The sequence below is a fragment of the Filicampus tigris genome, chromosome 19 (genome assembly GCF_054856515.1).
Source record: "Filicampus tigris isolate MCC_2025a chromosome 19, RoL_Ftig_1.0, whole genome shotgun sequence".
NCBI lineage: Eukaryota > Metazoa > Chordata > Actinopteri > Syngnathiformes > Syngnathidae > Filicampus > Filicampus tigris.
In genome coordinates this window covers 1,594,023-1,610,499 of record NC_141235.1, presented here as the reverse complement: position 1 = coordinate 1,610,499, position 16,477 = coordinate 1,594,023, and the positions used below count along the sequence as shown (strand labels likewise).

At 47.7% G+C, this 16,477-nt stretch overlaps 1 protein-coding gene across 26 annotated transcripts in view; it reads right to left on the bottom strand.

Moving 5' to 3' along the window:
• Nucleotides 1–3,504: 3,504 nt before the first annotated feature.
• The window catches only part of tcf7l2 (transcription factor 7 like 2), a 91,275-nt gene continuing 78,302 nt past the window's right edge, over nucleotides 3,505–16,477 (bottom strand). For 4 of the 26 annotated variants that reach the window (XM_086017377.1, XM_086017375.1, XM_086017391.1 and 1 more), the window contains 7 exons: nucleotides 14,606–14,746; nucleotides 14,319–14,481; nucleotides 14,087–14,194; nucleotides 12,832–12,895; nucleotides 12,038–12,088; nucleotides 9,750–9,822; nucleotides 3,505–6,899 (listed from right to left, as the gene is read on the bottom strand). In XM_086017377.1, the coding sequence (XP_085873503.1) occupies nucleotides 6,485–6,899; nucleotides 9,750–9,822; nucleotides 12,038–12,088; nucleotides 12,832–12,895; nucleotides 14,087–14,194; nucleotides 14,319–14,481; nucleotides 14,606–14,746 (1,015 nt within the window). In that variant the 3' untranslated portion in view covers nucleotides 3,505–6,484. Of the gene's footprint in view, nucleotides 6,900–8,586; nucleotides 8,649–9,184; nucleotides 9,258–9,749; nucleotides 9,823–12,037; nucleotides 12,089–12,831; nucleotides 12,896–14,086; nucleotides 14,195–14,318; nucleotides 14,482–14,605; nucleotides 14,747–16,477 lie in introns of those variants that run through there. The other 22 variants (XM_086017382.1, XM_086017392.1, XM_086017387.1 and 19 more) reach the window with 18 other exon arrangements.

Genomic DNA, 16,477 nt, shown 5'->3' with positions numbered 1-16,477 from the left:
AAAGGGAAGATCCGTGTTTGCCTGCTTTGATCGCATTTTTATTTCTAACCGCAGGTTGCAATTGTGCTGGATAACCGCGTACAAATGCGCTCAAATTTCAGCCGGTGTGGGCGGGGCCACTGAAACCTGACGCTGACACTGCTTTAGCCACGCCCCAAAAATCAGTCAAACCGAAACTGGCGAAAAAGAGTTGAGCGCCCCACGACTAAGTACGAGGTAGTTGTCCATTTTCAGAAATGATCTTCAAACACGTTTCACGTATTTAGAAACAAGTCTCAAAAATTGACTTTAAACCTTTAAATAAATCGAACTCTCTCACAAAACGAGCAGAAGGGAACGAACCCACTGGATTTCTCAGTGGCTCACTTTTTTTTGCCAACCCACAGGACAGCATTGTTATAATTATTGATATGTGACAGCCATGCAAGTTGCATCACCTTGACAAGGTGGAAAAACAACATGACTGTTTTTTTTTTTCTTTTCTTCTTGAGGCCCTCTAGTGGCATGCGGCTTCAAATCAAGCGGGAAAAAAAAAAAGGTAAGAAAAGGCGCCAAGCAAGGTGCGCTATTAAGCCCGGGGAGTGTCAGGACTGCTTAATGAGGCGGTGTGGCAAACTTTCAGCCGTGCCAGATAATATGAATTATTTGTCATTGGCCGCGCGCGCGTGCGTGCGTGTGCGTGCGTGTCCCATCGCAAAGCGGGATGAAGGCGGACCTTGATGGAGAGATGTGGCACTAGCCTGGGGGCTCGCTCCACTCTGAGGCTAGTTAGCCGCCTGCACGGCACAGCGCCATCATTAGGGAGGAGGGCGCTCGTGGCGCCAAGGTGACACGCTCACAAACACGCACACGCCAGCCTGCAGTCAGTCAGCAAGTGTGTGGACGGACGAGTGCGGAGGTGTGCAGTCGCACTTCACACCGGACTTCGCTGGCACTCTCGTTTGCGCTATAGGAAAGCTGGCTAAAAAAAAAAGGTCTAATCTAATCTCAACTTCACAAAACTCCGATTTCTAAGGGGAAGTCGAGTCAAACATTTTGTGCCCATGGTAGCCATTTTATTGTGATGACTATTGCACTCATGGAAGAAGGGTGAAGCCTATTAACGCGCCCGTGTTGACAATGCAGCACCCTCTGAAATTGACGTCAAAGTGCCCACGGGCTCGCATCGAGAAGAACTTTTGCAGTGCGAGTCCGAGGGCACTTTGACATCGATTTCACTTGACAGTAGAGGGCGGTAGAGTATCAAAATGTCGGACCCCGAGATGGATGAAAACCTGTGTAGTCGTTTCTGAATTCTTCTTCCACCAACACAACAGTAATCGGAATACCGTGTTTGGACTGGCACAGGAAAAGATTGGACTTTAGCTCCCGTTTTGACCTTTTTTTCACCTTTGCTTCAAGAAATACAATGGCATTAGTCCGAACAAGTTACTAGACGTCAAATCAAAGTCGTTTCATCAATCAATTTGTTTGGATTGGACTTTTTCAGTATAGTACAGATGTCTCCAACCTTCCCAAAAATTACTTGCATCCTCAAATCAAAATGGCCGCCCACCTGTGCATTTGGCAGCATTGGTTCATATTTGTCACGAATAGCACGTGTGCACGGGCGCCGACATTTTCTAACACCGCGCGGATTTTGTTCCCATAAAACATCGGCGACTGTCCAAAATCCGACGACGGGCACCGCCGTCGAAACAAAACGGCCTCACTTCAACCTGCACCGGAGGAGCCGACACGGCAAACCAATGTAACGGAACTGCCAAGCAATTATCAAAGCTTTCTATTTGGTCAAAAGCAAGCGGAAATGGAGAAGAGACACCATTTGTGATCGCGGCTCGCCGAGGAACGTGGCGAGCGCCGCGCTCGATTCGTGCGCTCGCCGGCAGCGTTGGCCTTCGCCGTTGTTGTCGAGTCGCCACATCAAAAGCGGCGTTTCTTTGCCGGGCTCTACACAGCCTTTGGTTCTCCTCGCTATGAAATTGAACCGCTTCCGTGTTTACGCGGCGCCAAGACAGTTCAAGGGCGAGGCCCGCGCCGATGCATCGAGTGTGCGTACTCTAGACGCTACATTCACGGGGGAACAAAGACCGCCTCTCCCTTCCACTCCTCCACCCAGTTGTTGTTTGCGTGATTGGAGGACATCTTACGGCAGAATACATGTTGAGAATCCATACGGCAAAGCAAATACAGTGGCAATTTTACACTTGGAGAAAAAGAAGAAAACAATCAAAGAATGAAAAAGTTTGAGCGTGTAACGCTTCTATAACCCTGAGAGGAGCACGCCGATTGGATTTGCCGTTTGAAGGTCAAACAACATATATTGGTAGATTGGACGTATACAGCGCTGCAAAGGAAGGACGTATACAGATGAGCTGATCTCTGCACGAGCGCCGCGTGCCGGCGGCAGACTCGACTCACATCGGCACCACAGCAAGCGAACGAGCAAAGACAAAGACGAGGGCGCGTTGTGTAGTCCAAACAACGACGCCATCTTGGCCTAACCTTCCATCCATCCATTATCTGTACCGCTTCTCCTCACAAGGGTCGCGGGGCGTGCTGGAGCCTATCCCAGCTGTCTTTGGGCAGTAGGCGGGGGACACCCTGAACTGGTTGCCAGCCAATCGCAGGGCACACAGAGACAAACATCCGCACTCACAATCACACCTAGGGGCAATTTAGAGTATCCAATCAACTTACCATGCATGTTTTTGGAATGTGGGAGGAAACCGGAGTGCCCGGAGAAAACCCACGCAGGCACGGGGAGAACATGCAAACTCCACACAGGGAGGCCGGAGCCGGGATCGAACCCACGACCTCTGAACTGTGAGGCGGACGTGCTAACCAGTCGACCACCGTGCCGCCTTGGCCTAACCTCTGCTAGCTAAATGCTAACACATTGTGTGTGGAAAACCATAGAGAGGCTCACAAATGGCATCCATGTGGCGGCATTGCGACACTTCAAGCAACAGACATTCGAGCGCAAACGGTGCAGCCATACCTGCGAGCAGACAATAGAGAATGCTTTCAGGCATATATTCTTGAGCGTAGCGTGTTCGCAACAGTCGTTGAGTGAAGCTAGTGCATCATATGTCTATAATGTATTATAAGAAACTTTTGCACTCTCTCAACAAGAAGACAAACTTGATGTTTTACTGTCCTAAAAAGAAGATAAAGACAAATGTATGTCGCAGTTCCCTCCAAAAATGAGAATCACTTTATGGCGGACTTTCTGAAAAAGAGGACAACTATTGATGGTGTAGTTTCCTAAAAAGAAGAGAACTCACGATCTCATTGTTTTATTTGAGAGTCTTTGGTTGTCGGGAAAAGCCGCTGCTTGCAGTTTGCATGTTTTCTTTCAAATAGAAAATGTTTCCCGTTTCCACAAGGGAAATGCAGCTTTCCTATTGGACGCGGTGTCGACACGGACACGGGTCTACACACACACACACACACACACACACGAGGTTCAAGTTGAGCCGAAGCAAAAGGAAGACGCAGGCGTGCACATACTAAGTTGCTTTTATTAATACAGAACTGCATGCTACAGAGACTGTACAGCATTAACATTTATTCATTACAAAAAACGTGGTTTCGGGGAACCATTTGAAAATAACGGGAGAGAAAGAAAGAAACAAACGGACAAACAAAGAAAAGAAAAGATAAGAGCATAAAAGAGAACAGGAACATCACAGCCGTTAAGGAAACATTCAAACTATTTATCATTAGCATCTTAATAAACCAGAGAAGAAATCGACAGATTACAGTCGCGTCATGTCAACTACAATGGCACCGAGTGGATGATTTCTCTTGTAGCTTTTTTTTTTTTTTCTCGTTAATATTTTACAGCCTCTTGCAACATCAACATGCCTATTTTTTCCTACCTACCTATATGTAGTAGTGTACTTAAAAGTGGCAGTTTGTGTATTTTTTTTGTATTTAATAGTTTTTTTATGAACCTCCTAATATACAGAATTTGGCCCGTGTGGGTTTTATACAGTATGATGCCCGTCATTTTTTTTCTTTTTTATTATTAGGTTTAAATTTGTAATATTTGACAATTTGCTACCAAACACATTTGTTATAGCAACATTTATACTACATACATAGCAATCTATGTAACGTCACAGCAAAAGGATGGCATGGAACTGAAACCAAAAGAAGGGGATCCTGACAGCGTGGTCCGGGTCAGGGGGGCAAAAAGGGGTGAAATGATGGCAAAAATTTGGCACGGAAAAATCTGTACACGGCGGATCAACAGTCTGAGAGATGAAAACGACGAAGGGAAGGGCTTTCGACGCACTGTTTTTTTTTTTCGTATAATGGCTTATCGACGCGGTCCTCGAAATACGTGCATACGCTCGCTTGGTGAGATATTCACGGGGCACAAGAGCGGAATCTGGGTTTTCAGAAAAAAGATGGGGGTGGAAAAAAATAGGCCTTTTAAAACCTCCTTGTAAAAATGGATCCTTCATATATATATATATATATATATATATATATATATATATATATATATATATATATATATATATATATATATACACATACATATACATATATATATATATATATATATATATATACATACATATACATATATATACACATATACATATATACATATACATATATGCATATATATACATATACATATATATATATATATAAGTCGCTTACCTTAAGAAAAAATATTTGTACAACATTTTTTTTTTTTTAAGAAAAAGGAAATAAAAAGTCAAAAAAGAGACACGTACAAGATACGACGAGCAAAATCTCTAAAGCAATAAATACTACTGGTCCTAGCGAGGTGACATTTTCAATCCAACGACCCCTTTTAACACCCGCCCACCCCGAACCCTCCCCGAAAAGGTAAACAAAGAAAAAGCAGTGGAAGAATGCATAATTAACACAATATCCCCGACCCGACAAGCCCGTCCGCCCGCCCCCACCCGCCTCCCCTTCCCCATCGCCACACACCCCCAATTTGTTTTATTCTGTACATTTAAACAAGAACAAGTAACATGACAATTCAAAGTTGTTCCTCGGTGCGGTGTCGCCGCTAGCCTCTCGCACTCGCGCGCCGTGTGAAGAAGGGGTGTGATTGGTTCGCAAGCTCGTATTTAATACAAATAAAGGAGGAGAACCAACGCTAGCCTTTAGCTCGTCCTGTCCACTGCTGTTCCAAATTTCTAAACAAAGGGGCTTGGGGGACGCGGGGATGTGGCTCGATTCGCGGTCAGCCACGTCGCTGTCATCCGCAAAAGTTCAACGGAAACAACTGGACTTTTCCGCAAGTTGGTGAAGACATTTTCACCTTTGAGCCAAAACACGTCTTGAGTCCAACTTTGAAGCAAAGAATCCTTTTGGACTCTTCTTGGTTGGTGAAGACCAAGAAACCGACCGATAAGAGTCCCATTGCCTCCATTCAATTTTTGCAGATGACCCACACCTGGATGACACGAAAGATCAAACGTCTTCAAGAGTTGATATGAAGGCGACTGGAATCTTCTTTCACTTTGAAGCCAAAAGACCTCTTTGCTCGTAAACTTGACCGAGGAAGCCTTTTGGATTCGAGGCCAAAACGTCTTTGGGGGCAGCTGGGCTTTTCTTGGTGGTTGACAACATTTTCACATTGAATTCAAACGGTTTCTTCGGTCCACAATAGAACGGAAGCGGTCTTTCAGGTGAAAGGTGGAAGGTATTCAACAATCGGGATCAAATCCAGGCTAGTGCAGAGCCCCTTTGTGGATTCCCATGGCCCGAATGAGCTCGCTGCGTCACTTCAAAATGGACCCGAAGAAGCATTTTGGATAAAAGGTGAACATCGTCAATCACCCAAAGGTGAATCGAGGCAACTGGACACTTTCAACCTACAAGGTCTTCTTGAAGAAGAGCTTCTTCGGTTCTCAATTCTGACTGAAGAAATCTGTTGGCTTGTTCAACAACCAAGAAAAATCCAGTTGCCTCCAAAAGCTTCACTGGTGAATTATAGAAGTGAGGAAGCAAAGTCATCGGGGGCGCGGCCGTCCGCAAGAGTTGAATGGAGGCAAACGGCCTCTTCTTGGTTGGTGAAGGGCTTCTTCAGTTCAATTGGAAAGTGAAAAAGCCTCTTGGATTTCAGGTGGAAACATCAGCAACCAAGAGTAGGCCGGTTACTTGGAACTTTTGCAGATGACCATGACCGAGACGGTACTTGGAAATTGAACCAAAGAAGCCTTTTGGCTCAAAGGTGAACACGTCAACAACCGGGAGTTTAGTGACCTCCGCTCAACTTTTGCAAAAAAAAAACAAAAAAACAAAGGATTTCAAAAGAAAATAAAATAAAAAGGTTTTATCGAGCTGCCGTCACAGCTCCTGGTGTGTTAATTGTTTAGGACAATTCTGCGGTTCCTTGGCGGGTCAAATATTGACCAATGAACTTGAAAACAGAACAATAGCTAGCAGTGGCTAGAAGAAAATAAAGGAGGAGAGGGTCCGACCGCTACTCTATAGACTTGGTCACAAGCGACAGAGGCTGCAGCGAGTGGGAATGACACAGCAGTGGCGAGGGCCGGGCCATGGGGGACACCACCGAGGGGCCCGGTAGCCGCGAGGGTGCCATGTCGCCGGGTTCCGGGGCAAGCCTTTTCCCGCCCGCCGCCGCCGCCGTCGTCGTCACGCTTTCCGGCGGCCCGGCCAAGAGATGCGGGTGAGCGAGGAGCGGCTGGTGGGCGGATTTCATAGTCAGTGAAAGAGGTTGCATTTGTTCAGTCTGAGGTTTGGACTCTTTTGGCGAGGGGGACGGGACCACGGAGGAGGGCGAGGACGGGGGGGAGTCTGGGAAGCTTCCGTCCGAGGAGGGAGGACTGGCGCAGCTGCCTTCACCTTGGATGTAGCGAATGCACTTTTTTTTCCTCCTGGATCGGGAAGGGCAAGGCGAGACAAGACAATCTTTCAGACTTCCGATTTGATCGCCGCGATGCAGCGGTTTGCCATGCATGATTGAGAAATGACCCCCCCCCCCCCCAGAGTAGGAAACAGGACATCAAGCAGGCGGGAAATGAGCGTGGCGGCGATGGGGAGTGGACACGAAGAGCAAGTAATGCTCACTCTCTGGATTGACACCGCCTAGCGTCATGTCGCCGCAATGTCCACGGGTGCTTGCGCTATTTAATTGCAACCGTGAGAATCAAGATGCCAAACATGTTAACGTGCCAGTTTGCCTTGTCAAAGCCACAGTTTGATGTTTTACAGAGGTCGAAGGTGATACGAATTCATCCCGCAGTGTCGCATGTCATCCCAACAATTTTTAGACAACACTGTTATCTGATTATCTTATTGGAGGATGCCGTGCAGCCGTGTGAAAGTTTTGACCGTCTGCCGCCTTGGTTAGCTTGTGATCCAAAAGTCTTCAGGATATCTGTGGCTTGACACCAGAACCCCCCGCCCCCTCCCCGAATGCTGCTGCCTGCGTGGAAAGGAATTACGCCATGCTGGCAGGGGTCGTGAATCTGAACACGCTCCTGCGTGCTCTCCTACAAATATTTTAGTCGTCAGACGCCGTCACCGTCTATTGTGATCCTCCGTATGCCGTTTTAGCCGGGTTCCGTGTAAAAGGCAAAAATCGATTTCTGTGTGAAAGAGGCTCTAGCTACAATCGGGGTTCAACACCGTGTTACTGGTCCCCCCCACCCCCTTCTTCTCCGGCCCCCTCGCCACTCTACCACCTCCTCCTGAGGGGGTCCCAGTTTGTACACTGCATGCAGAATTTTGCTTTCAAAATAATACAGAAAGATGCGCACTGGTGAGCACCTGCCCCACAGACACAAGCGTGCACATGAGGGGTCACGGCCTCATGTTTGCATTCCTGCCGGGTTCGGGACCCCTCTCGAGTCGTAAGGTGACCACCCCGGGCTGGATTTGGTTAAGGCGGGTGAAATCTGCCCCCGCTCACGCTTTTACCTTGACCCTGGCGGTGAACCTGCCTGAAGGCGACGACGGAAACTCAGACAAAAAAAAAAAAAAAAGGGATGCTTTTTGCATCCATTTTTTTTTGGGGGGGGGGGGGCAGTAAAAACCAGAGAGAGCACATTACTGGGGATGAGGCAACACCAACAAAGCACATACATGCTCGGTGGGTGGGAGTAGGGGGTACGCATGCAATTCCAGGAGGCGGGACATTGGGAAAAGTATCGAGCGGGCACGCCGGGGTATCGTTTTGCCGGCGAGTACGTGGCCGGCTCCTGCTAACTGTCCGTCAAAGAGCAACAAATGAGCTCATATTCATTTTTTAACACGCGCATCGATTCGTCGTATGCGCCGCTATTGATTTTTCTTGCTTTTTGTTCGCTCCCGCCGCCTCCCGGGAAATTACGCCGGATTTTCGGCAACGGGAGCCCCGGAGAGGACTCTTAACCTCTCGGCTCCTGTAATGAAGACGGAATTATCGCGCCCGGTCTTGTGATCTGTAGGAACGCGCCGCGTTCCAATGTCGGGAGGGGAGTGTTGACATAGGACACGGTCAGCACAACACAAATGGAATATGCCACGGAGAAAAGGGGGGAGGAGGGGGTGGGGAATGTACTTAGCAGAAACAAATACCTACCATGAAAGCATTCCCAATTCAAAGACTGCTTGTGTCAGAACAGAAAGACAACAGGTAGGGACTAAGTCAGGGTTATTGAAGAGGAGGAAGAGAGGGAAGGAAGAGGAGGAAGAAGAGGGAGGAGGAGGAGGAGGAGGAGGAGGAAGAGGAGGAGCACAGAAAAGAGTGTCACTGAGCGGGCCCCTCAAGAGGAAGCAGGGCTAAAATAAAAAAATTGCCGAGCATCACATTGTTATTCAATAAAAGGGAGGCGCCAATTACGACACACATGACAGTTAATAAGATGGGTCGGGGGAGCGGAGAAAATGGATTTCTAACATCAAAAAAAAAAAAAAGAAAAAGAAAAAAGCATTACAGAAATCCATTTTCTACCAACTGGCTCTAACTGAGTCCAATGGAAAGGGATTTTTTTTTTTTTTTGTAAATACTGTATACTGCAGGAAGTTCCGGGGGGGGAAAAAGCAGTTTGCCATCTGTTAAGCACACTGATGGAAACGTGTTTTAGAGAGAGAGAAAAATCATCAAGGAAAATAGGGAGAGAAAAAAAAAAAAAGGCTCATGGCGGTCGCCTTCCTCCCATTCAGGCAAGTTATGTACCTGCACGGTTTGCACCATAAACTCAGCTGGTCAAGCCCGAACAAGGCACGACACTTCTTTGGGGTATTTGCATCTGTTATAGCCAAAGAGGTAAGGACACAAACAAAAACACACACACAGGAGACGTAGGAAAAAGAAAACAAAACAAAAAAATGGACACGTCATTGCACAGACAAAAAAAAACACACACATGGAGCCTGGGTTGAGGTTTAGGCTGGTAAACACTGGGACCTCCTCCATTTTGGACCTCCCCAAGCCCCCACCTGCCAGTCAATAAACCCCCCAAATTTGATCACACTCATACAAGCGTCACTCAAGCACCCTTGGAAATAGAAGACAGACCGGCAGGGCGTGGCTGGAGGAAGCTGACGTAGCTCGGCGACACAAACAGGAGAGGGGAAAAGACCAAACCGGGGGCGGGGGGGGAAAAAACAAAAACAAAACAAGGGAGCGAGCGAAAGGAGGAGGAAGTCCCAGCGTGGCGTCACACCACCCCCCCTCCCCACCGCCCGCCGAGCCTGCACCCGACCACCCCGGACTCGGTGCAAGCACACCCCATACACACCTGCACGGGCCACACCAGTTATTCTGTTGATCGAGCCCAAAGCGCGCTCGACACTTCTTAGGAGCGCTCAGGTCTGATGCCGCGACGGCGAAGAAAGGGGGCGGGGAAAGCCAGCAAGGAAGAAGAAGAAGGAGGAAAAGAAAATAATAAAATAGCACCAAAAAAATACAAAAAAAAAAAGCACAAGTAGGAGAGAAATAAAGAGAAATAGTTACAGTGAGTCTATGGAGATTGACAGCTATTCTCAATAGTGCCTCGTGGCTGGATTTACACTGCTTGGTTCGACTTTGGAAATGGGTCGTAAAAAAAAAACAACAACAAGGCATACAAATGGAGAGGGGCAATTTGAAAACGTGTCTGCAAAGCAGATTGGACATTTGTCAGTGTGCAACGTAAACGGATGCGAATCGCACGGTCATCGATGATAGGCAGCCTACACAAAATGGAACAAAAAAGAAAGGATCTGCGGTCGCGCTTTGAACAGATAACCGAATAAAGCCAAAACATGTTCACTTTCGTCAATTATCGCCAAATGGAGTTCAGGCCGGCCGATGCTATATACATGAGGGCGTTTTTTTTTCCCCCCGCCCAAACAAAACAAAAATGAAATAATGCACGTGGTGAAGCGAAACTGCAGAAAATATAGCCACTTGAAAGTGGTGTAAAAATGCTCCATTCGAGCGGACTATTTACAGGCCTGACGTGATGTGAAGACGCCAATTAACGCCGTGTGCAAGGCGAGCATCTACCCAAACAAAAAGCATGTGAGGTGAGCCATTTAAATATTGCATTGCTCGACGACCATGAAAGTACACCGACGGCTGACGCGCGTTTACTGAAAATATTGTTCTGTACATTGGTTAAATACATGTCTAAAAAAACAGACATGCACGCATTTTGTTCATATTTCAACCGGCGTTTTTGTCACACAACCGGTTAGAAAGTGTGCGACTGATTGAAAAATGCCCCCCACCCCCCCAACTGTTTAAGTTGTCCATCCCTGCTCTAAAACGAAAAGAACAACAAGGACAATTTTTCTCAGTTGCGTCATTCCGATGTCATCTCCATTGAACCTCTACTTAGACCTGCAGTGTAAATCCAGTCTTAGATGGGATTGCTTCCAAGCATTATTAGTAGTAGTCCAACCACATTCCATGCAAACGATCAAAAGTCAAGATATTAACACAATCGCATTCCTGTAGCGGAATCTAAGCTGAGAGTTCAAGTTGAGAAAATGCATGGCGGAGTCGTCAAAATGGCCAGACAGTGGCAGCTAATTGTTGTTAGCCCTTGCCAGGGTTGAGGATTAATAAGGCGCAGGGGAAATCAAATTCCCGGATCATTTCAGTCACTGGCTTGTAGGCATGGGCCGGTTACGCGTTCCAAGATCCGCCGCCGTTTGTGAGGCAGACGACTTTTGCCCTTGTCAAAAAAGTTGTCTCGTTTGAGAATGTTTCACGTACGGCGGCTTGGTGGAGGAAGAATATGGGAAATATGCTAACAAAGAGCGGCAGCTAGCGCTGGCAATGTTTCTAATACGACAGTGCCACACATCAGTCTTGGGCAAATTCAGCATCAAGTAATCACCATGATGTCGTCTTGAAATAAACATTTGAGTTAGCGTGAAAGAAATACTTTGGACTCGCTACTACTCGTTGCTAACTAGCATGGCTAACATCCTTTTCTTTCCAATCAGAGCTTAAGTCACAAAGTGGAGAAGAGCTACTCATTTTGGGAAAAAGAAGTACTTTTACTGTCGTATTACGTTTCAATTTTATTTAGAACAAAAGTGATCGCTTTGTTTTTGCATTGACGAATGTGCCAACACATTGTTGGGAATCCACCGTAATACAGTTGAGAGCAGTGAGTGCACAGATTTGTGCTCTCGGTCATCATACCATCAGAATTTGATGGAATCCGGCCCATGCTTAGTCGCTTGCATTAGTGCGGAACAGTGGCCGAAAATAATCTAAAGTGGCCATGCTAGCCTACAGGTGAGGCACAAGGAGGAGCGTTTTATCCATTAAGGAGGTTTACCCTGGCATCAAACCCTTCAGACGCTAAGATCATAAATTACTGTAAGGCAGTGTGAAACAACATGATTTCCTTTTAGCATTTACAGATTCAAAAAAAAAAAAAAAAAAAAAAAAAAAAAGGCAGCAGAAAAAAAGGAAAAAAAGAGAATATTTTGAAAATTTCAACACATCCATGGATAGATAGATAAAGATCAATTAAAAAGGATGGAAAACAAGTTAGTATATTTAATAGTCAAAAAATGACATTAGCACCTGTAATCGGAGGGAGTGAAAGGCAAGGGTTTGGAAAATATTCTCTGTGTTCTGCAACGAAAACAAGAACAGACAGAGAGGCCTTCAAGAGGAGATCACCGTCACCAAAAAACAAACAAACAAAACAAACAAACAACAAAAATGTTTTTTTTTTTTTTTTTTTTAAAAAAGCAGCGGCAATAAACACAATGAAAGCAAACATGATCAAGAGAAATATATACGGGTGAATTATGAAAGATGGAGCAGTCACAGGATGAGGAAACCTCCTTAATTTGTGTTTCGATTCTGATCAAGAGCAAGGCAAGCGAGGGGGCAGCCAGTTAGTGTCCACACACACACACACGCAGACACACGCGCGCACACACACACACACCACCACACACGGTACTGTAGTGTATTTGCAGGCTGCAGGCATTATGAAAACAGTTAATTTCATCTCACAGTATTCTCAAATACACATATACCACAATGCTAACAGGCAAAAAAGGAGGGGGTGGGTGTACGGGATGGGACAAGAGGGGGGTCTTAAGGGGGTTCATGCATATTCAGCTGTTATTAGCAAGGGAAGACTCCAGAAAAGAGGGAGGGGGGGGGGAGGATGGGGGAGTGTTACTGTACAGCCAACGCTACCATTTAAATATTGCATTGCATGACTACGATGGAAAAAAAGAAAAAAAGCAGCACAAACACACACGCACAACAAAACTAGCTTGACTTTTATCTAGCGGGATGTCACATGTGGCTGACACATGACGGGGCCGCTCTAATATGGGAGATAATTGCCGCTCGCTTACCGTTGCTCTCCGCTTGCTGCTTTTCCCTTTTTCTCTTCTTCCTTTTCCCCTGTTGGTTAGCCGCCAAAAAAATAGAAAGAGGGGGGAAAAAAAAAAAGGGAGACAGACACAGACAGGAACCTTAGTTATTATATTGCAGGACGCCCCAAAACATGAAACCGGGAGACTACAACTCCTCTTTGTGTTTATTTATTTATTCATCGCTTCTTTCTCCGTCTTTTTTCCCCCCCTTCCTATTTGCCCTGCGGTTGGTACGAGCCTGATGAGGATTGTGTTTTCTTGTAGCGCCCGCACTCCTCTCGCTTATTTTCCTCAATTTGTCTTGATGGGCTCACAAAACTGGGCTCTATTGACCAATCATTTGCGAGGCCGGATTTACACTGCACTAAAAACAACCACGGCGCGCGAGAGTCAACACGGGCCAGCATCGACACCACAGTAAACAATCATCCATCAATAATAGAAATACGTAATGAAACACATGGAAAGGCGGAAAGTTGCAAGGGTCACTTTTGGACTTGAACAATAGCGGCTTTGTGACCACAAAACGCAAATTATTTACTTTGGAACACAAAGCACAAGAACAACCTGAGGTGATGAGCCACATGCTGCTCCACCAAGTTTATCGACCGATTGATATCGTGTTCCACGCGACAGCGGGCGATTTTGCCACTGACAACATGGCGAAGGTTACATTTTTTTTTTTTTTTTTACACCAACTTTTGCACATGCATTTTTGCCGCACTTCTATGAACTCATTCATATATAAAAGGAAATTGCATGCACATTTCTTTTGGATTATGGAACACCGAACGCGCATGTGATGCGCTTATTATCTATGTCCACTTGGGGTCGTCATCCTGGCATTCGTGACTTTGAGTGCGGAGGGTTTTAAAAGACAAAGCCTGGTCCTGCGAGTGATGTGGGCAAGTGGCAAACGTCTCCATATTTGCTGTTCTGAGAGTGCTATGTTTTACAAATAAAAAAAAAAAAAGCCCATTGCAAGAATCGTTGTAGATTTTTTTGGGGTAGGCGGATCAAATCAACGCCATTTCCATGGGGAAAGACGATTTGAAGAATGGAAGGAATGAAACTCATATCACAAGGCACCAGTGTAGGCCATTTGAACCGAATGCCTAATGTGGGTGGGCCGCGTCACTGACACCACCGTCCCGCGCTCCGCCAGGTGAGAGGCTCGGGTTTGTTGGGGCGAGGGAAGAAGAGTCGGTTACGACTTGTAAACTTAAAAACTTACATAGTTGTCTCGGGCCGACCAGCCGGGGTAGAGCTGCATGTGGAGCTGTCGTTCTTTCCTGGCCAGCTCATAGTACTTGGCCTGCTCCTCCCTCGATAGCGCGTGCCACTGGGAGAGGGCGAGAGGGGGGGTTTGGGGGGAGAAGCCGGCCGGGCGGGAGCGCAAGAGAGAGGTGAGCAGGAAGCATGGAAACGTAGCGCTAGACCAAAGTGCTTCCGGAAAGGCAACTCACCCTCCGACCCAGAATCTGGTTGATGGCGGCGCTCTCCTTCAGCGTGCACTCGGCCACCACCTTGGCCCGCATCTCCTTCATGTAGAGCATGAAGGCGTTCAGCGGCTTCTTTATGTGGACTTGCTTCTTCTTCTCCTCCTCCTTTTTAGCATCTGACTGTTTCCTGCGGCGGAGACGGAAAGGTTGAGAAACGGGGGTTGAGGGGGGGGGGAGGAAAAAAAAAAAAAAAAAAAAGCACGTCCCACAAACGCATTGGGGAAAAGTCCATCATGGTGTGAACTACTTACGAACTGTTGAGGGAGCTGATGTCGCTGTGGGAGGATTCCTGCTTGACGTTGGGTGTGACGATGGCCGGGTGCGGGATGCCCGTGGTGTGCAAACCGTGGTGGGGGGGCACCATGTGTGGGGGGAACCTAGAGGACAGAAGACTGTGTAAATCGTCAGAATGGACGCGGGTGAAATGGGGCAATGGCGCACATGTCAAAACAACAACACGACAGTTCAGTGGGCAAATTTATCGGCCCAAGAAACATAACAAATGCAAACGCACACACATACCACAACCTTTAAATCAGTCATTCAACGTTGAGAAACTTGTATTGTGCGGATGCAACATTTCTTTTTCATCCCAGTCTGTTCTGAACCGCTTATTCTCATTAGTTATCGCATCAGACTTAACTTGGCCAGTTAGCTGCTAATAAGCGAAACGCGGGCCTAAAGTCGAACACTTAAAGAGTTGTTTCGAGGTCGCGGGTTCGAATCGGGCAACGACCTTCCTGTGCGGAGTTTGCATGTTCTCCCCGTGCCTACGTGGCTTTTCTCCAGCTTTCCTCCCACCTTCCAAAAACACGCACGGGAGGCTAATTGGACTCTCTAAATGATCCCTAAGTTTGATTGCGTGAATGTTTGTTTGTCTCTGTGTGCCCTGCGATTGGCTGGCAAACAACCCAGGGCGTCGCCCGCCAACGGCCCGAAAGCAGCCGGGACGGGCTCCGGCACGGGCTCCGGCACGGGCTCCGGCACGGGCTCCGGCACGCCCCGCGAGCCTTGTGAGGAGAAGCGCTTTGGATAATGGATGGACGTCTACCGCTTGAGCCTATCAAAGTGGATAAATTGTAACGGCGAGCATCGGCTGGGCTCATTTCTTCCTCTCACGGTCTGTTTTTCCCTGGTCATCGCGTCTTCTCCGCCAATTTGTGAGAGCAGGCCGTTCCCGCAGGACTGCGCCTCGGCGCGCACACATCCGCATTGTTGACAGGACGGGGGCCGCCATGTGACCAAACATCCAAGAGAGAGGGATAAAGGAGGAGGAGAAAAAAGGAATATTTTGCCCTCTTTCTGCCGTTTCTTTCTCTTTTTTTGTGTGTGTGCGTGTGTGTGTAAAGCTCATTATCTCGCCGTGTCTGGCTGCATGGCTCGGAGCCAGAATATAATGATGAGGATAAACTCGCCAGGAACAACTAGTTTCTGTTGGAGGCCATCTCAGGGGAGAGCGAGGGCGCCACCCCGCCCCGCCCCCACCCCCTCCACATCTCTTTCCCCCAAATACACACACACCCTTCAAACTCTTTTTCCTTCTCCTGCCTTCATCCCTGACACGTTGGTGTTTGTGCCATGTCATGTGCTGATGGGGAGCTCGGCGGGGCGGGCGGCGGCTGCGCGTCGCCCATCATTAGGGGCCGCCGCCACCGCCGCCGCCGCCGCCGCTTCCTCCCTCCCCTTCGCCTCTCGCGCCTCTCTGTGCACTTGTTAAAATTTCCTCTGTTCCAAATCTATTTTTTTTTTTTCCTTCTTCTTCTCTTTCCTGTCCCCTCGCCACCTCCATGCTGCCTGAACCGCCCGCCGCCCCCGCTCAGCGGGCCCAGGTTATGGTTAAAACATGACGGCCGTCCCTTTGAAGAGCAGGGGGCATCGCCATCGCCATCGTCAGGAAAAGCCGAGCCTCGGACCAATTTAATCAACACAGAGAAAGGAACGGCGAGGAGGGTCCCGCCCCGACCCCGTATGTCTCAATCGGAAAGGTATGTCGAGATGGGGGATTGGGGGGGGGGGGGGGGGGCGTTATCGCGGAGCAGTACCGCTTAATTGCCGACGTGAAGCGCAAACCCCCGTGCCTGTTTAATGTGTAATGATCTGGCCGAGAAGGAGCAGGAACGACG